The following is a 24,584-nucleotide window of genomic DNA, read 5'->3' as shown; positions in this document are numbered from 1 at the left end:
TGGGGATGTTCACGCCTGCTCAACTTATTTCCCCAGCTCGTCAGGAGGTGCAACAGTAAATGCATGCACATGTGGTCCACAACCTAAGTAAAGCCCACCCAACTCCACCACTGTGTCGAGCAACTACCGCGTCTCAGGGCGCTACCTGTGCAGCGCAACAAGACCCCTACCCACCTTTTGCCGGGCTATCGGAGAGAAAGGCTGAGGTCTGATTGCGCTTTTTCCCTTCTCATCCAAGGCAATTAGGGCAGAGGAAACAGCCTCGGCAGTCTCCATGGAACTGTGGCTCTCCTGGCGCCCCCAAAGCTGCCTCTAAGCCACGCGCCCCCTCTGGGTGCCTTCCTCTCTAAGAACAGAGCTGCTGATGGCTAGAGGCCCTGTGCGCTCTCCAGGTGCGATCAATACTTCCTGGCTGGCTTCTGGGCGCGGGGCCCCTGCGCTCAGCCTCTCCAAAGCCGCAGCGCCGCCCCACTCCCTGCCGCTTCGGTGTTGACATAATTAGACCAAATCTTGAGAGCAAAATAAATGTTCTGTTCGCCTTACAGCCAAACAGATGTTTACAATTCAAATGAAAGAAATACAAACGGCAGGGATTTTTTTTCTCCCCTTCTTCATCTCCAGTGATCGCTCGTTTTTTCTGACACATTAAAAATGTGTAAGCGATTATAGGAGTTTCCTGTCCCTGTTTGTTCTGCGGGTGCATTTCTGCGAGGTGCGCGTGGAAGCTGGGTGGGGTAGGATCATTCTCGGCTGCTTCCTCTCTAGCCCCTCGCCCTTCTCAATCCCAAATCCCTGGTGTAATACCCTCCTCGCTCCTCTCCTCCCACAGCAGATATTAATTGTAATCAAACGGCAAAGGGATAGTGGTTTAATTGCAATCAAATAGGCCTCAGATGAGGCATCAGCTGCTAACTGCCCTATTTCAGGGAAGGATATACCCTTACAGGTATAAATGGATTACCAGGTTTGAAAGCGCTTCTTCCCGTGCAGATTCGAGGCAGAACAAAAGAAAGGGATGTCTGAGCGGGGAGACCTACTGGTTTAATGTGGCTGTGTGTGTGAGAGAGAGAGAATATTAATCCCCATTTCCCAATGCAGGGAGTGCTCTGGCTTTTGGTGATTTTCAAAGCAATAAAGAAATTAGAAAGAAGACAGTAGGCTATGGAAAAAGATCTCCCCTTGCCAGCAAAAAAAGATTTCCAAGAAACCATGCCTATAGACCCTTTACTATATGAGTTTTAGACTTCATATAAAGGAGACTGGATTTCGACTCTCCAGCGTCTGTATTTGGGGACTAAAGAGGCAGGCAAGGCTCCAGGTGTGTTTCTGGCTCTATTTTCAAAATGGATGAGCTGTAGAGATGAGTTTGGGCGATTCTCATAAAGAGAGATTCTGGGGGTTCTGACAAAAGAGAAACAAGGCTTTCCACCCCACTCCAATCTTAACGCGTTCTGGGAGCTGCTGAAAGAGCCTTTGGCTCTTCCAAAGTCGAGTTCCAAAGCTCGGGGCTATCACAAAACTGAAGGAGCAGAAGCAGCTCATCCTCCTGGCCCAGGCAGACTGTGGGCAGCCAGGTGGTGGGGGGGGCGGGGGTCTGTAGAAGGGGACAGCAGGCAGGTTCATCTACCCCATTATTGGCAGGCTGGGTGATTGATGCTAAACTCCATTTCACAGAAGCATTTTTAAAAAATTAAATCAGATCTGACAATGTTTGTACCACAGCGTAACTGCCTCCTCCTTGGCGTGCCAGTCACCTCTAAGCGATCTGACAAACTCCAGCTCTCTTAAAACGTGCAGAGTTCAGATCATATTAATTCCCCAAAAATGTTTTGATTCAAAGTAGTTTGTATTTTGTGTAGCCACGGGCAATCCAGAAAGCGCTCCTGCCTGCCCGTGGCCTGGTCCGCTCCCTCTCCGCGTGGCCCAGAGGCTATGGCGGTATTTAAGCGTCTGAAATTAGCCTGGGGCTGCAAGGCAGAGTGATCACAAAGCGAAACAAGGGCGCTTCCCCCTCTTCACTTTTTTTCATTTTTTTCTTTCTTCCTTTTTTTTTTTTTTTTTTGAGTTTGCCATCCTGATTTCTCAAAAAAGACCAGGGCCAAAATGTCACTTTCCACCCAAATATGGGAAAGTTGGGTCTTCTCATCTCCCCTCCATCCTCTTCTCAAGGCCATAGCCCCCTACCCAATTGAACCCCTAACCCCTCGATTCCAATCTGGATCCACTCATTATTAGCATCATCATCATAGTCGTCGTCATCATCAACATTGTTCTCCTACTATTCTCAGAGCAAGAAATGAAAGGGACCAGCACCTGACAAAGGGGAGGGGGCCATGAGGGAGCCTCAGAAGATTCTTGGGGAAAAGAAGAGTGGGCTTTCCTTTCTTTTTAATGATTAAAAACACAGACGACTCCTGTAAATAGAAGCCTCATTTCTTCAAGATGCCTTTTGAAACCCAGTATCTGAATATTCAACGAAGGCAAAGCCCCACTCTGTACGTACAACATTAATATGATCTCTGCAGAATTTGCTACTCAGAAATATTAACATATCAAAGCCCAAGCCGGAGGCGAGAGAAGCTATCGATACTCAAGCACAGGGTAAAGTAAAGATTATTGGTTCTGATGGTTGGAGTAGCGGAGCTGCGGGCAAAATCGCGCACACCATTAAGCGAGAGTGAGCGTGCGGGAGCGGCACCTCCGAGGCGGTGGCAAATATTTTATCTAGGTGGTAATTACCTCGTTGGTGCCCCTCTTCCGGGCTTTCTTTGGCTATCCGGCCTTCATTATAGGCAAAAACAATGTAACTACCACTTACTGAAGTGAGTCAGAGAAATGGTATTTTGTTCTTTGCTAATAGAAGTGGCCAAATTTAAAGAACTGAGTGCTCTTCTGTCCTCCAACATACACACACACACACACACACACACACACACACACACACAGCAAACCAGGACAATGTCTCCCTGGTGAACTCATGTGGGGCACTTAGGGATCTTTCTTCTAGAAGAGCACTTAGGAGTCTTTGGAAATGAAATCTGTTTTGTTCCTCCCACAGTAAATTCTGGAAACTGTCAGAAATGTAAGTTTATCAGAGAACTTAGCAGGGGAGGAAAAATGGCAAAAAGTTGTGCTTTTCAAGAAATCATGTTTCCTGTGGAGAGTCACCGCGAAAGTATGGATTAAGAGAAACAGGCATTCCTATCTAAACAAAACCATTACAGAACATGGCAGAGTGCTTGACTTAGTGTCCTCCTGATTTTTGATGAACAAAGGTGACTTGAGTTGTTTATATTAAGAATCCAATGCACTACCATGACAACAGAGAGAAGGGGCTTCCTTAACTTTTCTTCAAAAATGGGGAGTCCTGAGATTTAGGGCTGTGTGGGATCCAGCACGATGTACACAACCTTTAGGCAAAACTTCCTTGCTATCCATTTGTAAATTGTCATGAACATTGATTGTTTCAGAGTAACACACGCACACAGACACACACTTGGTCTCTTGGGCTCAACCAATTTAACTGGCTTTTCTCTTAAACATGTGGAAATGGAATAAACTCAGCAGCTAAATTCTGAATTCCTTCGCAGGGGTTGAGGGAGGGAGGACTAGGGTTTAGTCACACAATACAGACAGAAACCCCAAGTTACCTCCCCTTCCTCTTTGGAGCCATGCTATTCTCCTAAAAGATCAATATTTGATTTAAAATAGCAGGCTCCACCTGATTTTCAGGTGATACGGAGTGACACCAAATTCTACAACAACAATAAAACATCACCTAAGGAAGACCATTTATGTGCCTGTAATAGGACCGGACCGCAGTTCTCATTTTATAGTTACCCAAGAGCGTTGACCTTTCTTTGGGGCATGCTGCGGGGGTGTCCCTTAAATCTCTCTCCAAAAATTCAACTAATTACACAGCCACCTCCCTTCCAGCTCCCGCCCTCGATCTCAAATAATTCCCACCCTCTGGCAGCTATTGTAAGATCTGGTGCAATTTCCAGGCATTTGAGAAGGTGATCTTGGAACAAGTGCGGAACTGAACGCGTCGACCGCAGTAGCGCCAGCCGGACTCTGGGAGGAGCCGGCTCTGGGCGCTAATTAGTGGCGCTGTCCTTCAGCACCACCGACATCTCCATGCGCCCTCAGTGTTCAGCCTCACCTTTAGTGTGACCGCCCCAACAGACCCAGATCAGCACACCTCACCTGACCCCTCTTTCATCGTGCATTTTTAATCCCTCCCTTCAACAGTATGTGTATTTTATTTCAATTTTCTCTAGTCTGGGCCTATTTCATGTCACTTCAATATGGCTGAATATTAGCCTGGCTGATAAGCATAATATTGCTCATTTTAAGAACTCCTCATCGAGCAACACTAGTAATTTTTTGAAAAACCTCTATGGGGTGAAACAACAGAGTTGAATGGCTATTTTTCATTTAATGGAAGTTCCAAGTACCCACTATGACAATCGTCAAGTTCCAAAAAAAAAAAAAGCAATATTTATTCCTCAATTTAAATGGAATTTCACATTGGACATTGGGTTCTAAAGCCTGCCGTTTAAACATGAAAGAATCCATTGCTTTCTTTGGAAAAGCACTGGAATCTTTCAACAAGCTTTGAAAGAGATGGACAGGGACTGAAGGACATTTATTTGGTGCCATCAGAAGTGACTCAGTCTTTAGCAGTTCAGTTACTAAAGACAACTGTGACCCTGGAGCTGGAATTAGTCCTGGTGAATAGGCCACATCTTATTAATTCGTATGAAGTTGGGATAACAGCTGGTCCCCTTGCCTTGTGTGCTCCTCGGGTTACTCAGCTTGCTGGGAAAATGAGCTTCAGAGGCTCTGGGTACAGTTAAGTGGGGAGGCCAGCAAAATCTGCACTGCCTTGAGGCCCTTAAAATGCCATAGTTCAAAACCTTTTGTCAGAATGGAACATCTGAGATGCAGCCCCCTTCAGTGTCTGAGCCAAAATCAACAGCTCTCAACTCTGGCCTTCCCCGCCCCCCCCCCCCCACCTTCCAATTCCATGGGTAACTCTGGATTCAGATGTTTTCCTCAACAGATGGGAACAAGAAAGCTTTATCCGGTACAGTTAACACCACCTCCTCCTCCCACCTCCCTTAAAGAAAGAAATGTTCTGGACACTTAGAAAAATAAGGGCAGCTACAATATTGGTGTTTCATTAGCCTTCCCTGAAGCCTCAACGAATCTAGCCTTTCACAGTATCCTTCAAAGCCTCAAGCTAACACCATCACCTCAATCACCCAGGCGGTGGCTGGCACATTTGGGGCTAAAAGAGACCAGAAATTCTGCTTGAGGATGTGGTGATGGGGAAAGGAGGTGTGACAAGGATTTTTTCCCTTTCTTTTCTTTTTTTCTTTTTTTCCCCCTTCTAACTTTGATTCTGTCATTGTTCCATGAGAAACAGCAAATCTCTTCTTTTGTAGGTCTTTTGGGAAGAGGCTAGATCCAAGCCTCAATGGAGCTCCGAAGGGACTATGCCTGTGTTGGACAAAAGTAATTGACCAAGAGTAATTGTTTTCTTAATCACCAGACAAGTGTCTGATGGTTACAAGCACCACCAGATCTTCAAAACAAAGTATCAGATGAGAGAAGAATGTTTCATTTTAACATGTCACTTACCTCTTCTTATCACTCCACCTTGACCATTGAGAACAAGCCCACACTGGGCTTCCACAGAGCCCTTAATAAAAGAAAAAGAAATAAAAGCACTCAAATAGATACTAATAGTTGTGAACACATGAGTTAAGTCTTTCAATCTGCCCCATTCCTTGAACCCCCATATCCCAATAACCCTGTAGTAGACATTTAAAAGCAACCATTGAGCTGGAGCAAGTTTGGCAGCACACGTGATTTCAAGGGGGAAAAAAGTGCCAGAAAAACCACAATCTAAAAGTTGTATAAATCTTAAGGTATGCATTTTGCAGCACCATACAATATTGCACTTCAAAGCACCTGAGTGCCTTTCATCTTGGCATAAGGGAATGAGAAGCCCTTTGAGTCCCCATCAAGGCACATAGCATATACACAGACAGTTTCCACGGCACTTTCTGCGTGGAGCAAATTACACTGAAAGTGTCAAGTCTGGCACTGTGGGTTTCTTGGGAGCTCAGAGGAGCCATTTCAAGTGCAGGCTTCAAGATATCTGATGTTGGTTCTGCTTTACCACAGAGTAGGAGTATCCTACCCAAAATATGCCTTAGAGAGGAAACACCTTCAGGTTCACTCACTGTAGGTCTTCAGGCTCCTAATGGATTGAGGGATCATTTGAGCTGGGAAGAAGGAAAGGGTTTGCTGATTTTTTATTAAGAATAATAAAAAATTTCTCTCTCTGTCTTTTTTCTCCTGAGTTGAAATGTGTTAAAGGCTCATTTTCCTTTACAAACAAACGAGGTATTGGACATGAAAGAGGCCTTGAAGGGTGTTAACCTACCCAACAGCCCGTGAAGAGTTAAGTAAATGCGGAGAGAGTCGGTGCATAATAAAAACCCACTTTACAAAACAACCTTTACAGCCCTGGCTCCCTTTTGCTTCCCCATTTTCACCATATTGAGGCAGGCCTGTAAGACCCCCCTTTTCAACCTACTCACGAGCTCTTTCTTATTTTAAATGTTCTGCCTTAAAGTGATTATCAAATCAATATGAAAAAAAAAAACTTGGAGACTGAGCATAAATTAAAGCAGTGATGGGAAAAGGTGTGACAGTTTCCTTTGTTGGCCATAGCAAATCTTTTTAGGGGACTCAAAGATGGAACTGAAGCCACAAGACTGTTTGCATCTGTTAGGCAGACTTAGACCGCCCTCCAAACCATTGGACTTTCACTTAAAATTCTGTGCAGGGAAAAGTATATTTACATTTGTTGCATTTGAAATGAGGCATATGCTGATGAATGTTTTAAAAAGGAAGAAATAAAAGGAGAGAGACGGGTTTCTCCCACACATCCCCTCCCTATTTCTCTTTTTAAAAGTAGCTATTACTTTTTTTCTCTTTCTTTTTCATTCTGCCAACTAAGTCCAGGAGGAGTGGAAGAAAATAACTTGCCAGATTTACAACTTGCTTCATATATATATATATATATATATATATATATATATATATGGCATGTATCTACATACATAACAATGATATATACATATATAGATATGTCTATAGACATAGATACATAAATATGTCATATATCATACTCCTCAAATTCTTTTAGTATCTTGGAGTATATCTCTCAGTATGAGCAATAAACTGAAAAGAGGAAACCAATAATATAAAAAAGATATAGACTTAAAAAAAGGTCTTGAAATATCTGAAATGTAGAAGGTAAAGGGCCTTGAAGCTCTCCAAGGGAGTGAACCGCTTTCTCTCCCATTCTCTGGCACACTGTTAAGATGTTTATTTCCTTAGAAGAAACGAATCTTGGTCTCTACACTTAACAAACTTTTCCCCCTCATAAGTAAAACATGTTGTTTGGTCGGATGACATTGCATAAATGACCAGTTGAATGGCACTAAGTCGAAAATTGGATAAACTACGGTGTTCTTTTGCACGGGATTCGCTCTTTGTCTGGTGCTTGCAAATGTTCTAATCCCCTCTTTTGAAAAATGCCCGGCTTTGTGCCTAGCACAGAAAAAAAATTTGTACAGATACAAAAAAATCAGCAGCAGACGCGGCTATTAAAAGGAGTAAATAGGTTTTAGTTGAGCTAAGCATTGAATGGCAGATTTTTTTCCCCTCGAGACATAAGGGGATCCTTGTGAAAAATGTAAAAATGTTCTGAGTGTATAAAATTATTTTGTGTATATAAGTGGAGAAAGTCAAGGTTTATGGAGCCAAATCTCTTTTCTTGTGTGCCGATCTTGCACCTATGGTTCTTTGTTGGGACTGTAAGGGCTTTCACTTGAATTTCAAAATAATCCCTTGGTTGGAGGTAAATGAAGGGAAAAGATTTTCTGTGCGCAACAAGGGATCTCTTACGTCTCCAACTTGTGCTCTTCCCGTATCTTCCCTTTCGTTGTGGAGGCTGTGGAGAAGCTGGCCCCCTTTGTGCGGACTGAAAAAGTAGGGACTCATCTACGGCTCCTCTTTCAGCCAAAAGAAGATACAAATTCATGTCTTCTAAGTTCTTTTTTAGATATTTGTGGGTTTATTTGCTTGAAATATGGCTGGGGGCATATGTTTGCAAAATTATAAATTCTATTGTTGGCAAAGAATGTGCAAAAATACATTGAGGAAGAAAGTAGGAGACAGATACATCTGATTGATGGCTCCACAGTGTCTGTATTTCTCCCTCCCTCCCTCCCTCTCTTCCTCCCTTCGGTCCTTCTTTCCTCTCTCTTTTTTCCTCTTTCTTTCTTCCCTCCTGTTTCTCCTTTCCTCCCCCCCCCTTTTTTCCCTTCTCTCTTTTCCTTTATTTCTTCATTTCCTTCTTTGTAAGGAGTTGCATCTTATGTAAAAGTTAATAACCTGGTGAGAAAAATAAAGTTTGTGAATTACCCAACTGGGTGGTGGTTGGGGGTGGGGGGAGGGCTCCTTAGAGAGAATTAGGCTCAAGTCCACAACCTGGTAAACGGCGTTGTGCAGATTTTTTTCCTTGAGGTAAAATTTTGAGAGTTGCATTTGCGATTCTTTACTTTCCACAGCAATCTAGTATATTCGGGGAAACTTTTGCTAGAGCTCAACAAAGTCGCTCGAACAAATCAGTTCCCCAATTCTTAATAAGTTCCCCATAAGCTCAGTCTGGGATAAACACCTGGCACACGCGGGTAGACCCAGCAAAGCGCAGAGACTGAGGGTGCGATTGGTCATCAACTTATCGGGTCTTACTCTGAGTCCCGATGGCTCAACCAGCCACCGCGATCTCCTCCATCCCATCCCCTCAGGGACAGAAATGAGGATTCACAACCGACTTCGGTGCAGACCGACCGAAAGTGGGGGCCCGCAGCTAGCCAGACTCCCGGGCGTCCAGGTGAAATGCCTTGATCCAATGAGAGTGACAGAATGGCACACGCCTCCTCTAATTGTTTTGATAACTTTCCATAAGTGGGGTGTGAGTCTGTGTGTGTGTGTGTGTGTGTGTGTGTGTGTGTGTGTGTGTCAGAGAGAGAGAGAGACGGAGAGACAGAGAGAGGAGAGGAGAGGAGAGGAGAGGAGAGGAGAGGAGAGGAGAGGAGAGGAGAGGAGAGGAGAGAGGAGAGGAGAAGAGAGGAGAGAGGCGAGGAGAGGCCGGGAGAGGCGAGACAGCTTACAGTCAGAGCTTTAACGGAGCGGGAGGGGGAGGGCGAGGAGGGGAGGGCGCAGACAAATTCGCTGCATGCTTATTTACCTGCAAGTCGTCTGCTCCCGCGGCGGCCAGCCCCAGGCTGGGCCCTGGCAGGAGTCTTTGATCTGGATGCATTCCATACTGAGAGCCATGGCTCATGAGGGACAGGTCGTGGCGGCGGTAGGCATCGAGGCAGCCCAGCTCCCGCCTCTGCTCGTCCAGGCAGGACGACTTGAGCGCCCGCGCATTGTGCAGGTTAATAAAGTCGGTGGGCTCCCCGTGGTGGATCTGCTGGTAGTACTGTTGAGAGTGGTGGAGCGAGTTCAGAGAGTAGGCGTCGGGGGTGACGGCCGGGTGGCTGTGCTGAAATTCGTAATGGAAGGACTGGTGGTGGAGCGGGGTATACTGGTGGTTAGTGGAGAAGTAGGGGGACGCAAACTCTGTGCCGGTGGTGGAGTAAGTTAAAGGAGAGGAGGAGGAATAGGCGACAGTGGAATTGGCTACGGACTCCAGACAGCCAAGCTGCATCAAACGGTAGCTGTTTGATCCGTCGTGACGTATCTGGAAGGAAGAGGGGGAAAAGGGAGAGCAGAAAAACTTGAGGTTTGTCATTTTGCAACCGAGGCGCCGCTCTCCCGGAGCCAGGAGCTTTCTCTGGCTCTCCAAGGAGAGCGAGCACGCAGGGCTGGGGCCGAGCCGCAACCCCGGCTCAGCGCCTTTGCCAAAGAGCCTTTGCGAGCAGGCGAACTGGGGGTGGGCGGCCTCGTCCTCACAGTCGAGAGGGCGGAAAAAAATCCCCCACCCTATATAGGTGCGGGTGACACCACACACACACACGCACACACACACGCGCGCGCACACACACAGAGCCCCTGCCTAACTTGCACAGGGAGCTGGGCGTCGGGAGCCAGGTTTGCGACTGACTCCGGGGCCACGGGGAGCAGAACCGGAGTCCACACGCACGGAGCGCGGGCCGGCGCCTGGCCGCCGCAGCCAGATCCCAACACCGACATTCCGCGGCTGTCCATGCTGCGATGTTCCGCCAGAGCTGCTCAAAATCATTATCCATATATTTACAAAATCCAGTCTGTGCAAATCGTTCAACTTGCTCATTTCCTTAACCATTTGGGGCAAGGAATCCGACCCCCCTCTTTCTGCTACACTTTCCTAGAATAAGCCCATTCAAAAAGGGGTGCGTTTTTCCCCACCCCCCTTGTCCACCTACCGCCCCCCCCCCCACCATCAGTCTCTTTACTTTGCCTTTCTGACTATCCTTTTTCCATCTCTATCTGTTTCTCCTCGCCCCCCCCCCTTCTTTATTATTAGGATTATGTTTTCCCCCTCATTATGGCAAATGTTTCTTAACGTGGCAGAGAGTTGCCCTTCCTGGCGACAGATGTCATAACGAACTTTCTCCCCTTTCCTTCCTTAACTTCCCCCGAAAGCCAGATTATAATTAAATGTAACGGTCCAATATAGATTAGAGACAGGGAAAGCTGCCACCGCCGCCGCCACCGCCGCAGCCGCTGCCACACACACGCGCGCTCAAAAAAAAAAAAAAAAAAAAAAAAAAGTAATAATACCTCGGCATCGTGGACTAGTCCCGGAAAGGTAGTTGACATGTTGGGTTTCTCCGAAAGCTTACGATGCAATTTCCCCCTCCAAAAAAAGAATCGGGAAAAAAATCCAAACTTCTTGTATTTTCCAATTTTTTTTTAAGGAAAAAAAATGTTCTATAGATAGAGATCTAAATTGTAATGGCTTTGCCCGGATCAGATAGCTCCTTGCCTCGTACCAACTTAAAAACCTGTAGGAACAAAATTTTCCCTCTGCACAAAAGCAGCTCCCTGGAACAGATTTTGTACTTGCTGAGTATTTCTTTGGCTGATGTCGTAGGTCCCTTGGTAATATAGAAGTTTTGAAAATTAAGCATCAGCACTGAGAACTGGGAGGACAATAGGCAGAAGAGATTTATCCCAGGAGACAAGGAATAAATATTGTATCTTCGCCTAATAAGGAACTGGAGGTTCTTTCAACATTTTTATCCATTTTTTCCAACCTTTATCATGCTTTTCTATACCGACCGAGGTGGGGACTCATCTCTACAGAGAGCATTTGCACACATTTTATTGGGAAGATAAAGATCTAGCCTCGATATGTGTATATTAGGGATAGAAATATATATTAATTAAAGCTTCCTTTTACATGAGTAAGTGTTCATTCCTATTGGTTCCACTTTCTAGATGCTGAAAGCTGCTTTTTCCAACAAGCACCCAAATCAATTTCACCCAGATTGGGGTGACTGCCTTTGCCCAAGTGGAAACAATACTGCTCTTTCCATATTTACATCGAATTTGGCTTCTTTTTCCTTTTTTGAAAGGCAACACCCTGCGGTAGCTTACACTTTCAGCAGCTTTTAAAATAAATAGGCACGGTGGACAGCCCCAAGTTTTCATCATAAAGAAATGGTGTAACTGGCAATATATTTAAGAAAAATAAGAGAGAATAAAGACGTGTGACAAGATTCTACATTTAGGTAAAACGTTGTCTTTCACTCCCCAACCCAACCCATTTCCCCCCTCTTTTGTGCTTTCCTTCTTCCCTTTCAGAGACAGGGCTGGTTGGGGGTTGAGGGTAGCAGACCATTTAGCAGTGACACCAGGTATTTGAACACTATTACCCCAAAATAACCCTCAAATGTTTCGAAGTTATATTTTACAGAGAGGACAGGAGGCAGTGCACACCTATCTCTGTCTCTCTGGTGGATTTCTTGACTTTCAAACAGTATTTGAGCTTTACTTCGTTCAAAATTCAGTTTCCTGCACCAGGTGTTCTAGCACTTGGAGGGGCTAGTGGTGGCCACATGCCCGCAATACTGAGGCTTTGCAAGGTCCCCTCTCCAACACTATCTCATAAGAACTGGCTGGCCCCATAGACTCATCTCAGAGATAGAAGGGGTAATTTAGTCTTAATTGCCATTTCATTTGGTTAGCTTTTAAGTGTTTAAGCTGAGAAGGTGTCTTAATAATAAGCCGCAGGCAAACAGGCATGTGGCTTTTTTTTTTTTTTTTTTTTTTTTTTTTAGGTCGGGGTTTGGGAGGGTTTATTAGGATCTGCTCATGCAGGCTAACTGGGGCTGTCACTCAGCGCTCTTTGCTTTATATAAATGGACAAAGGCACATGACAAGAATTGAAATGCACTGTCTGAAATGGAGATCCGTGATGCTTCAGCCCTGCACAAGGGTCAGCAGCCAACACTTGCTCCCTTTTTCAAGGTGTGCAAACGTCCCCTCCCCCACCCCCAACTTCTTGAAATTCTATATTTTGGTCTAATGAAGTCAGGAGAATGAGAGCCCAATGAAGATGAAAAGAAAGAATGATCAACTTGATCTTTAAGTAGGAGCGTGTAAGATGAGTGCCCTTGGCACTGAGGGGCTGAATCCCAAAATGCTTGCAGCGGAATCTTTTGTTTGCCAGGACTGAGTGAGGCCTCTATATTCCACCCACAGACGACATAAATAACAGTCTGTGGGAGTTAGGGCCTGCCCCCACGACCTAATCCCAGGCACCCCCACCTCTGAGAAGGCACAACATCCGCCCCCGCCCCAACGTGTAGAGCCCGAAGGTTATCTTGGGAATTGCCAGACTCGCTTTTCTTGTTGGATGATGTTGGTTTCCCTGTGGGTCCTAACTGAACTGGAAAAGGATGGCCCCTTCTCAGAAGAGCCGCAAACCCCTCCCCCAACTCCCCTACTGTCAGATACGTCTTCATTCAAGGCGAAGGGACCTTCTTTCCCCGGCTTAGGTCCAGGCAGCAGACGTAAAACCTTCTCCCCTGGGAACAGCGAGAAGGCTCGGGACTGATGACCGCCTGCTCGGCCCTGATGGTGCCAGCGCGTTTGGCCCATGTGTTTGTCTCCGTCGGGGAGAAGATCCACACGCAGCCCCCCGCATCTCTGCTACTCTTGGTAATGAGCTGGCCTCGAGCTGAGTACATCCACAGAATGACCTCTAGTTGTCTCGTCCCTCTAGATACTTCAAGACATCACGGAAGCGCTGGCAATCTTAACTCTCCATTCCACTCCCTATCCCATTCCGTTTTCCCGAGTGACTTCCTGATACTAAGACAAAAGGCATCCAGGGTTCATTTAGTGTTTCTTGAACCCCTGTGGAATTAGAGGATACTAAAGATCACGCGGAATGAGGAAAAAACAAAAAACCACTTGTATTTGTATTAAAAGGAAATTAAGCCGGGAGGGTAAAGTACCTCTCTTAGCTTTAAAGGGTCGACTTTGCCAGGACCCACATCTGCCTCTGAAATCTCTCCTTCCACCCAATGTCCCAGCTTCCCACACCAGAGTCTGAACTGTAGGGAAACTCCATTTGGCCAACTGCTCCCTCTCCCCTCATCCCAACAAAAAAAAAAAAAAAAAAAAAAAAAAAGCTGTCTGTCCCTGAAAGAAAAGTTGGGGAAATCATCCGCACCATATGCACATACTGGTCAGCGCTCCCTTCCATCTGCTCTGGGGTTGCTTGGCGCGCCCCTTTTCTAAAGAAACTCATCGAGGCAGGTGTGTGGCTGTGCTTGGTGTGTGTGTGTGTGTGTGTGTGTGTGCGCGCGCGCGCGCGGTGAGCGCACGCGCGCGCGCGCGCGCAGGATTTGTTTCTGTCAGACAGTCTCCCCGCCCCCCCCCCACCATCTTCCCTTCCCATCCAATTAATAGTCTTGAGCAATTAATAAGTGCCATCCTGCTTGACCCAAAGGCTGGGCTTTTCAGCAAAGCTAATTCCTCTTTCTCTGCTTTGCCCCTTTCAGGGAGAGCGATTGGCCACACATTCTCCAGCGGGCGCGTAATTGAATTAACTGGCCACGGCAAGTTGGAGACACGGTGACAATCGCCTGGGGCTCCCTCCCTCGAGAAACCTGTAGTGAGCATCCCAGCCTGAGCCCAAGGCCCCGCCGGCTTCCGCCCACTTGAGCTAGCTCTTAAAAGCCTTGGAGAAACCCCGCCAGCCCCGCACCCTAGAAGCTGAAGACTCTCCCTTAGCACCCAGCACTTCTGTTCTGCCTTCTGATTCCATGCTCCACACTCCAGGAGGGATTGTTCTACTGCAGTCGCTTTAGGAATCCGCAATCTTTATATCTATCATTACTGTTTTGGTTAGGATCCTGGGCTAGGAGAGTTTATTAACTGTTTCCTACAATTCAGATGCTGGCATGGGAAACTTAGGTCCCTCCCTGAGCTTCTAGGCTGGTACCATACAAGTCACCCCAGTTTTCATCCAATCCCAAACAACTCTACTGAAAGGATGTGCCACCCACTGTGTGTTTGAAGTTGGTGGACAAGTGTCTACCCTAACTTTATTAAACAAGGGTTTCTCCTTTCCCTTCCCCCTCCTCCTCTTCCTTCTTTTTCTTACTTGGGATTTCCTTTGCTCCTCCAAATGGATTTTGTGTGTTTTCCTGTTACCTAAATAGATTTCCCCCACAAAATTGCCCACATAATGCTAAGTGAAATGGAGTAGACTAATTATTTGGATATTTTTAACCAAAATTATTTTCTTGGATATATTCAAACCAACCAGAGTACCTTCCTTCCTCTCTCTCCTTTTTCTCTCTTCCTCCCTTCCTTCCTTCTTTCCCTCCTTCCCTTTAGAAGGTAGAGATGAGATTGAATCTATTAAACTTATGCTTTAACAGAGCAAGTGTGTACATTATCTAATAATGAAATTTAGTATGTTCTGCCCCAGTGGAGCATGAAGTTCCAAAACCCAGACATGAGTTTGCATAATAGGAGATCATTTTCATGATTACAAAGACCCTGGCTTTGGAAGGGTAATTGTATGGGGAAACAGTGGAGCACTGAAGATGCAATATAGTAGGCAGATGTTTTTTCCACAAAGCAAAACCAGAGGTATGATCTGAATATCAGTACCTCTCTTAACCCTTCCAATCCTCTTTCCTTCCACTCTTTATTTTGGATGCACATAAAGAGCAGAGGAGCCTTTAGAGAGCCCAAAGACAGCCAAGGACTGCAGCATCCTTACTTTCTTCTTAAGTGAGCTCTACACCCAATGTGGGGTTGAACTCAGGGAACTCAGGACCAAGAGTCACATAGTCTACCAACTGAGCCAGCCAGGGGCCCCTGCTGAGTCCTATCCTAGCAGTATCTGGTTCTACCCTCTCTCAAGCACCTTCCACCTCTTCTTGCGTCCCTTGCCCTCTGAATGCCTCCTCCCTGGGGGGATAAGCTTCTAAGCTCAGCCTGGGGACTCTAAGAGCCAACAACAGAGGAAGCTCTCAGGACCCTACGGGGGCAGGTGGGGGGGGGCGATCAGGGGGAGAGGAAAAGGTTCAAGTTTCACAATCTCTCAAGATTTTAATGACAATGGAAAGGTCTTATCCAAGGACCACTTTCGGTGTGAATCCTCTAATCTCTCCCACTTACTGCGCCTACCAGTAGGCGGGTGGGGACAATCCTTCAGGGAGCTAAAAGGCAAATGTCGACCACACAGTATCCCAATCCCTGGTTCATTCATTTTTCCTCATTAGTGATGTAAGATGGAGAGAGAAGAGTGTTCCAAATACCAGGAAAATTCTAGTCAGGAGCCAGGAAACTAAAACTTGGCCTAGTTACAAGGGCCAGGATAGTTCGAGAGGAAAGGTTTGGACAGCATGGGCCTTTATGGGGAGGGACTCCAGGTCAGACACCCGCTCCCAGCCAAGAACGAATTGCTTGTCTTTCCTATTTCTATCAGCCTGATGCTGACCCTGAATGTTTTTGGAAAGGTTTCTCCATCCTTTTTCCAGTGATTATGTGATAACTTTTCTACTTTCTCTTGGTATTCTCTCCCCCTACCCCAATTCCACTTTCAACAACAGAAGGGCCACTTTGCGTAAAACGGTACCTAATTCCAAACGAGAAAAAGCAGACCAGTTTATAAAAGAGCTTTGGGATATTTAGGGGAAATTAACATTTCTGACAGACTCTCCAGTCATTTCAGTTTAAGGGTTGTCATTGATTTTATTTTTTAATTCCTTTTTCTTCCTTTCCTTTTTTTTTTTTTTTTTTAAACCTCCTCCATCACGACCCTACCCCGCCCTCCGCGCTGTTTGTCAAAAGCCTAACGCGGATCTGTATTCCGCTTTAGCCTTGCAGCCGACAGGCAACACGGATTCCATAATCGTACAGAGAAGATGCATTTGCAAGCAATTAAAAAGCCTTGCGAATGTATTAGTCGAAAATTAAATAGAAGAACTCTCGTCTGAAGTCTTGTCTTTGATAACAGTGAAACTTGGAGCTGAGGCCCTCATCTGCGAGGGCAGACCCCTCGCCCGTGTGTAGCAGCTGCCGAGTTGCACCCAGGCATGGCACGGGCTCGCCCACCCTCTCCCGGGGCACCGATAGAACCAGCCTCGCCAGCCCTGCGGGGTCAGAGGGCGCTCACCCCCCTGCAGCCGCGCGAGCCCGGGGGGGGGGGGGGGCGGTGGGGGTGGGGGGTGGTGGCTGGCTGCGCTCTTTGAGGAGGGGAGCCGGCTCACTGGCTCACCGGCTCAGGCTTCGCTCTCCCTGGGGAAACTTGCTCCTTTCCGCAAAGAAACCTGTGAGCTAAGGAAGGGCCACGCTCTGTCCTCTCCCGCCTCCTTCAGTGTTAAACCTTGTAGGGCATAAGGGGTTTCTGAGGCTTGAGGGTCGTGTATGGAGCCCTGCTGTACTAAGCACTTTCACTAGGATTGACTCATTTGGTCCTGAGAACACTCCTTTCCCCACAGCGCAAGTAGGGAGGATTTGTATAGTTATGGCTTTGTTTTTACAGAGCAAAGAATAACAACAAATAACAGCAAGGATTAGCATTTGTTGAGCACTTACTATTGTCAGGCTGCTTACAAGCACTGTATCGTTTGATCCTGAAAACAGCCTTCTGAGATAGGTATAGCTTGTACTAACAATTGTTTGAGGTAACGGGGGTCTAAGTGCAAGAAGGGAAACTGCCCGACTCTCCCTCCTCCGGCAGGTAGGCAAGCCTCCAAAGTGAGGCTTGAAAAGGTAGGAGTAATGGCCAAGGGGTCCCTAAATCTTCTGGCCTGTGCTGTTCGTACTGAAACTTTTTCACATTTTAAATTCCCTTCTTTGTATCTCTTGTCTCCATTCTTTTCTGGATGCCTGACAGAAATCCCCCACCTGGAGGCCCGCCCAGGTTTTTTTTTTTTTTTTTGCAGAGACATGCCATCTTGACGTCTTCCAGTGGAAGTCTTCCGGACTCCAGAGGCCTCAAATCCAGTCTCCCTGAGCCTATCCCTCTCTTCTCTGGTGATGACTGTGTGCCCGGCGTCCAGAGCCTGTTGCCTGCCCTGGTCTGTCTGTCGCGGGCCCTACCTCTGGGAGTCGGTGGCTAGCCTGCCGCAAAACTGCTGAACGCTGCCAGAGCCAGGCCACAGGCGACCGGAGGTTTCCACCAGTCTACTGCAGCACCTGCTCCCGGTGGGTCCGGTGGCGTCCACCTGTCTGTGGATCCAGCCCTAGATTCCAGGACCCCCTTGTAACCTCTGCAATCACAGGGTCTGGGCTTCAATCCCTATTCTACCGTAGCCAGTTATTTCATTTTTGACCTGTAAAACGGGAAAAAGACTATGAACTCTTAGCTTATCAGGATGTTGTGAGGCTCAAGGGAATATATATATTCCTTGGCTGCAGGGAAGTTCTTAAGAAATGTTGGGCATTATTATTTGAAAGGATGGGGGTTGCTAAGGAGGTTAACTGAAGAAAGACATTATTAGCAGGGCACGCTTGCTTCCCTAGAGTTGGTTTTTGTAGCCCTGGACAGATGGCACCAAAGAAAATCCAGCTGGGGGGAGCTGTAGGAGGTCATTAGGTCCTACTCTTTGCTGAATCAGACAGCTAAGCAAGTGACAAGGCCAGGGCTGGAGCTGGAACTCTGAAAGTTGCATCCACTCAGTCCAAAGCCTCTCACTCAGGATCCAGGGAAGGGACAGCTCAGTCCTCCTCCCCACACCTCAATTCCTTTCCCTTTATGGCTAATTACTTCCAGTATTTGCTCCTGGCTTAATTAACATTTTGGTCTTTTAAATTTTAGAGTTTCATTTTTTCTTCTTCTCTCCCTTTCTTCCCTTCCCTCCCTCCTTCCTTCTCCCTCTCCATACCCTTCCCCTTCTCTTTCTCTCCTCATCCTTCTTTTTCTCCTGGCCTCCCACTCCCTCATGGGATTGTGCTCTGGTCTAGCTCCCTTCCTTCCAATGTCCACAGGTTTCTGTCTCTCTTTTGCTTCCATATCTTGGGCATCTTCTCAGTGACATGGGGGCTGTGAGAGTGTGTGCTTCTCCATTTTAATACTTCAAGTTCTTGTCACCCTAGTGCATATCTCATCACCTACCTTCTAACTGACCCCTGTTGATGTGTCTGGTTGCTGACCCTAAGCCCCTGCCTCTTCTCCCTGTTAGTAGCCTTGAGGAGCTTTGAGGCAATCAAGGCCTCCTGTTCCTTTTTTTTTTTTTTTTTTTTTTTTTTTTTACTAAAAGAGCTTTGTCTTCCTCTTCTGTCAATTACCCCAGCAAGCCTCTCAGAGGTCCCGTTTATTTTTCCATTGACCTTTTCTTCCTTATGTACTGGAACAATGCCTTATTATTTTATTTATCTTAATCTCTGGTGCAATCGCCCTTTATTCTTCAACTTGGCTGTGCTAGTGTTTGCCTTTACACTTTCTTGACTTCATTATGTAATCTTGCCGAATCTCCACGCTCTGTGCATGCTGTTTAGACCTCACGTCTGTCTTTTACTTACCCTTGAATAGTTTTGTTTTGAAACTCCTGGTCCATCCATATTTACCTTATTCCTTTGTTTCCTACTATCTGCTGCCTGGAATGTTCAGGGACATTGTCCAGAAATTTGTAACAGTTCTGCTTTATTACATATCTTACCTAACAGGACAGTCCATTACAATTTTTTTTTCCTACTTTGGCCTGTCATTTTTGGTGGCCTGAGGTAATGCCCCTTCTGCCCAAGTCAGTTCTGGTTATAGGCATCATATGGGCATTAGACACAATTGTTAGGATGAACTGATCTCTTTTGATTTCCCTTTGAACAGTGGAGGATGGTGAAGGATGTGTAAATTCTGCCACTGACTGGCTCTGTGACTTCAGGCAAGTCACTTAACCACTCTGCTGTCTTTCACAGCCAGGTTGTATTAAATGGGGATAAATATATATGAATCAACTTTGTAATTGTTAGTGTGCTTTACAATGAGTAGGTAAGATTTATTTCTGCAAATCACCTTCTTGCTTGTAGAACAACCCTTCTCCTGGGTTTGTATCAATCCTAATAGTGATAAAGCATATTGCTTCTCTTCCATGACCCATCCTTTCCAACATTAAATTCTGCTTTCTCTGTCTTCAATGTAAACATTTCTACTGATTTCCATGTCAGAGCACTATCTTTTGAATTTTAGATTCAGAAGGGACAACTTTGCGTATTCTCCATTCTGGTATCATGAACAGCCTTGAGGGAATCTATAAGCATACTCCTGAATTCCCTCTGTCTTCCAATGTTCTCTCCAAAGGATGGAAGTAGAAATCCCAGAAACACCGTATCACCACTACTGCCCTTTGGTAATCCTCTATTAATATTTTTTCCTGCTCTCAATCACTCACTCCCTTTCTCTCTCTCTGTCTTCAGATAAAGCACCTTTACTGAAGAAGTTACTGCAGAAGGGAAGACAACCACTCTAATGATTCTTGGAATCTTGTCCCCTTAGGCATATCCTGCCACTCTGGCTGGGAATGAGTCATGTCTTGGAATGTCCATTTTAGGAAGTTCGGTGAAATGGGGACGGTATAGGTTAATGTAAATCTTCAGATGTAAAAATAACACCTCTCAAGCCCTCCTTTTTGGAAAATTAGAGACCAAATCTAGCATTGAGACTTCTCTCTAGTATAAGACACTGGAAACACATATAGACTGTGATGTATTAAATATGTACTACATATTAGAAATACCTGTAATGAATGCAGACATTCTGATAAATAATACAGTGTAAGGTTCTTTGTATGATTGAACACTATCTACTTCTCATATATTTATGTGCCAGCAGTTAAAGAGAACAGGTTTCTTTCCCTAGTTAAACACGTTGAAACAGCATTAGGTCTTTTTAGGAGTGTGTTCCAACCTGAATGCTAAGATTTAGATGGTGACAAAACTAAGCACATGTAGATGCTGTTCTCTGGCACATCCAGTTTTGACTTAGAAGAGGAAGCTCTTTCATTAATTATCTAGACTCTGGCAATGGAGGAGGAGGAGTAATGCAGAATGTTAGAGAGACCTCATTCTAATGTACTTTTCATTTACAAGGTCAAGTGTGTCTCAGGTACAGTCGACAGCAAAGTTCAAAATCCTTGAGATGCAGAAATTGTATACCTTGGCAATGGGTTTATTTACCATTGTTGTATAGATTGTGGTGGCCAAAAATAACCCAAGAGCATTATTTTAAAAGGTCTGGGATTTTAAGTTGTTCATTCTAACATTTTTTCTCCCTTTTCAAAATCAGCAATCCAAAGATCACTCCAAAATCTGTGATTTTCCATAGTACACGGAACTTACTCATATTTCCACAGAAAAATAAGACTACTGGCCTATTAAGAAATAAGTGTAGAAAGTTCATCTTGTCCCTTCCCAAGATGGTATATCTAGCATGAGACAGAGGCTATTTTATGTTTCTTGCTAGGTTGGGAAGAATGCCATTTGTGTGGCTTTGAATGACAGAGTTAAAGTTCTTATGACACCATAATGTCTATTCTCAGAAATGATTCACTGATTGGAAACAAGAAATGTTAAATGATAGGGGTGTCTGGGTGACTCGGTTGGTTAAATGTCTGACTCTTGATTTCGGCTCAGGTCATGATCTCACATTTTATGGGATTGAGTCTGAGTTGGGGTCTGCACTGACTGTGGAGCCTGCTTGGGATTCTCTTTCCTTCTCTCTCTGCCCCTCACCCCTCATTCTCTCTCTCTCTCTCTCTCTCTCAAAATAAATAAACTTAAAAAAAGAGAGAACTGTTAAAGGATGGAGGGGAGGGTCATCTTAACACCCAATTACAGAACTGTTTACCATGAAGTCAGTATGTTACATTATAGGGAGAGGACATAATGAAAAGAGTGACCAAAAAAAAAAAAAAAAAAAAAAATCCAGAGTTCCTTTTAGCTGTGAAACTTGCATTTTTTTAATTCTACTGAGAAATTCCCCTAGTCAGTGTGTCTCTAGCAAATAGACACAATCAATTTCAAGTTGTCTGTAACTGTACGGTGCTATGCCTAGGTACATGTGGCTATTGAGTACCATTTTGGACTGAATTGTTCCCTCCAAAATTCGTATATTAAAGTCATAATCCCCAATGTGACTATATTTGGAGATGGGGCCTTTAAGGAGGTAATTAAGGTTGTATGAGGTCATAAGAGTGGGGCCCTAATCCAATATGACTCATGTCCTTCGAATAAAAGGAAGAGAAACCAGGAATGTGTACCCACAGAGGAAAGACCATGTGAGGACACAGCAAGAAGGTGGCCATCTGCAAGCTGAGAAGAGAGGCTTCTGGAGAAACCAAACCTGCTGACCCCTTGATCTTGGACTCTAGCCTCCAGAACTGGAAGAAAACAAATTTCTGTTGTTTAAACCTCCCAGTCTGTGACATTTTGTTATGGCAGCCCTAGAAGACTAATCCAAACACTTTGAGAAAAAGTTATACTAAACTAAACCACTCCCCTAACCCCCAAATAGTTTCTGACATCCAGGAGTTGAGCTAGCATTATCCACTAGGCCATGGTGTTGCTATACGCTGGCCTAACTCACGGTCAGGTCTTGGTGTTCTGTTGAACACAAGCCATCTCACAGAACATCAACATTACATAGGGCCACTCTGTGACCATGGTAGATGAAGATGAAAACAAGACTACTCTGTAATCATATGTGAACATAGACAAGACATGAACATTTGTTCACACCTGAAAACACCCAATATACTCCTTTCTTGGCTAATGTGAGTTACTGCTGCTTCTTTACTAATTACAGCTTTGCCTTTAGTCTTCCCTCAATGTAAAATGTTTATCGTGAACCCTAATCACAAAGTTTTCCCCTCTTTCTGAGAACACTCAATCCAGTGTGAACCTCTGCTTCTTGCACCATTCCTGAAATCACCTAACTAAAGTTAAAATCCTATAAAGTTTTCCTAATGCACTTTGTAGAAAGTTTCCATGACTTCCCATGGTGTTCATACAAGTTATAAACCCATTTTCTTCAACTACAAGTGTGTGTTTGGTGATTTTTGGCTAAAAGGCATTAGCAATTTGAAATCAAGCTAGTCCAAATTGAGATGTGCTATAAGTATAAAACACACACTTGATTTTCATACACTTATTTGAAAAAGAAAAGTTAAATATCTCATAATTTTTGTATTGACTGCAATGATAATATTTTGATATATTGATAAATATATTATTAAAAGGAAATTTACTTGTTCCTTTTTTTCTTTTTAAAATATGGAAAACTTAAAATGACTTATGTAACCTGCATTTTATTTCTGTTGAACAGCAATTGTTTATAATGTCCCATAAAAAGTGAATCATTGGCAATTCTGAGCAAGAGAAGCTTACTATTTATTTTTCTTTACAGGATTTATTAGTCAGATTAGAACATGCTGCACTGTGGTAACAAATAGCTCCCAAATCTCTGTGGCTTAACACAACAGAAGTTTATTATGCTCAAATGTACACTTCATTGTGGATTTGGACACCCCATCAAGGCTGCTATCCTCCATATGGAGGCTCAGGCATCTAGTGAGATCTTTATCTGTGCATTATCACAAGGTGGAGGTTGCAGAGGGTTCTGGAGGTTCTGGCACAGGTAAACAAGTCCTTTCTTCCAGAAACACATTGGCCAGATCTAGTTATGTGGCTGTGACTAACTACAGGCCAAGGAAAGAGTATAATCTTCCTATACACTCAGAAGAAGGAGAGAACTACAGATAAGGAGCAATAGTTATATCTCCCAGATGAGGAGAAATGTAAATAGAAATGCATGTTCTATGTCTTAGTTTAACAAAAATGTGTGATATATGCCTAATGTATTTTATTTTGACTCATATTTCTATGAAAACATCTTAATGTCTCAAGGTACTTAATGCAATGTGTGGTTACCAATAGGTCACAATTCCTTACATCTTTTTCTCACACTCCGATGAACTTTAAAACACAGTTCAAATTTTGTTTGAAAGCAGTATGCAATTGGAATAAATGGAAGAAATTTTCAAGATCAGCGATATTTTTAAGTTGGTTAATCAGGCTCTATGTCCATCTATATCTATTTCCATCTTTCTATAGATACCTATGCATACTTGTATATACATGCACACTCATATATATGTATATATACATCTACATATATATGTACATATATACATATACATATACATGTACATACACATACACACAGGCCTGTATTACTTCATTTAACAAGGTTTCATAATATTCAAAACAAATGTGATCCTGGAGATTTCATTAGTTAGAATCCTCCCATCTGCAGAAGGGATTCCTAAAACGCAGGCGAACTTGCCTTTATCTTCAAAGGTTTCCTCCTAGCATCAGAAAAGTTGTTTGTAGTAAGCCCAGGGGAGGGAGGAGGGTCTGACAAGCTTTCTCCTCCCCTTTTGTGGCTGAACTGAGAAGCCTTCTAGTATAACTAATTTTACCAATATAGATCAGTAGGTTAATTTCTGAAGGAGGCAAGCCTATAGCTGTGTGGGTTATAAGAAAGAAAGAGGTGGGGGGAGTCAGCACTTGATTTCCTCTCCCGCCCTCTTTCTCTCCTCTCTCTCCAGGGTCTGCCACTGCCCTTATAGACTTCTAGCCCCCAGCGCACAGCCTAAGAGAAAGGAGCTGTCCGTTCAGTACCAGGACCACGTGCAACCTGCCCGCCAAAACACAAAGAACTGAAATATTAATTAAAAAAAGCCAATCTGCTCAATCCTCCGCCCGCAGGCAGGCTCTAACGGAAAACCGCATATGCTTTCCCTTTCTCCTTAATAAATCTTCATGTGGGCATTAAAATACCTAAAAGGATTAGTCATTAAATGCTTGTACATTTGGCTTAATTCGCAAGAAACTGTATGTCACAGGGTTACATCAGAACTGCAGTTTAATCTAATTTGCAGTATTTGCGTAAATGCTCTATTTCTTCTGCTGATTGTTACAGAGGATAATATTAATATCCCAAGTGTCCAGAGGGAGAAGGTTAACACACCAGTACG

At 44.6% G+C, this 24,584-nt stretch overlaps 1 protein-coding gene across 1 annotated transcript in view; it reads right to left on the bottom strand.

Annotated features, from left to right (window-relative positions):
* Nucleotides 1-11,270, bottom strand: part of TFAP2D (transcription factor AP-2 delta) — a 58,783-nt gene extending 47,513 nt beyond the window's left edge. The window contains exons 1-3 of the mRNA XM_045498508.1: nt 10,858-11,270; nt 9,338-9,835; nt 5,647-5,707 (exon numbers count right to left, since the gene is read on the bottom strand). Coding sequence (XP_045354464.1) covers nt 5,647-5,707; nt 9,338-9,835; nt 10,858-10,896 — 598 coding nt within the window. The 5' untranslated portion in view covers nt 10,897-11,270. The remainder of the gene's footprint in view (nt 1-5,646; nt 5,708-9,337; nt 9,836-10,857) is intronic.
* Nucleotides 11,271-24,584: the final 13,314 nt, after the last annotated feature.

This window comes from Leopardus geoffroyi, chromosome B2 (genome assembly GCF_018350155.1).
Source record: "Leopardus geoffroyi isolate Oge1 chromosome B2, O.geoffroyi_Oge1_pat1.0, whole genome shotgun sequence".
NCBI classification, from domain to species: domain Eukaryota; kingdom Metazoa; phylum Chordata; class Mammalia; order Carnivora; family Felidae; genus Leopardus; species Leopardus geoffroyi.
This window is presented reverse-complemented; position numbering and strand designations above follow the sequence as displayed.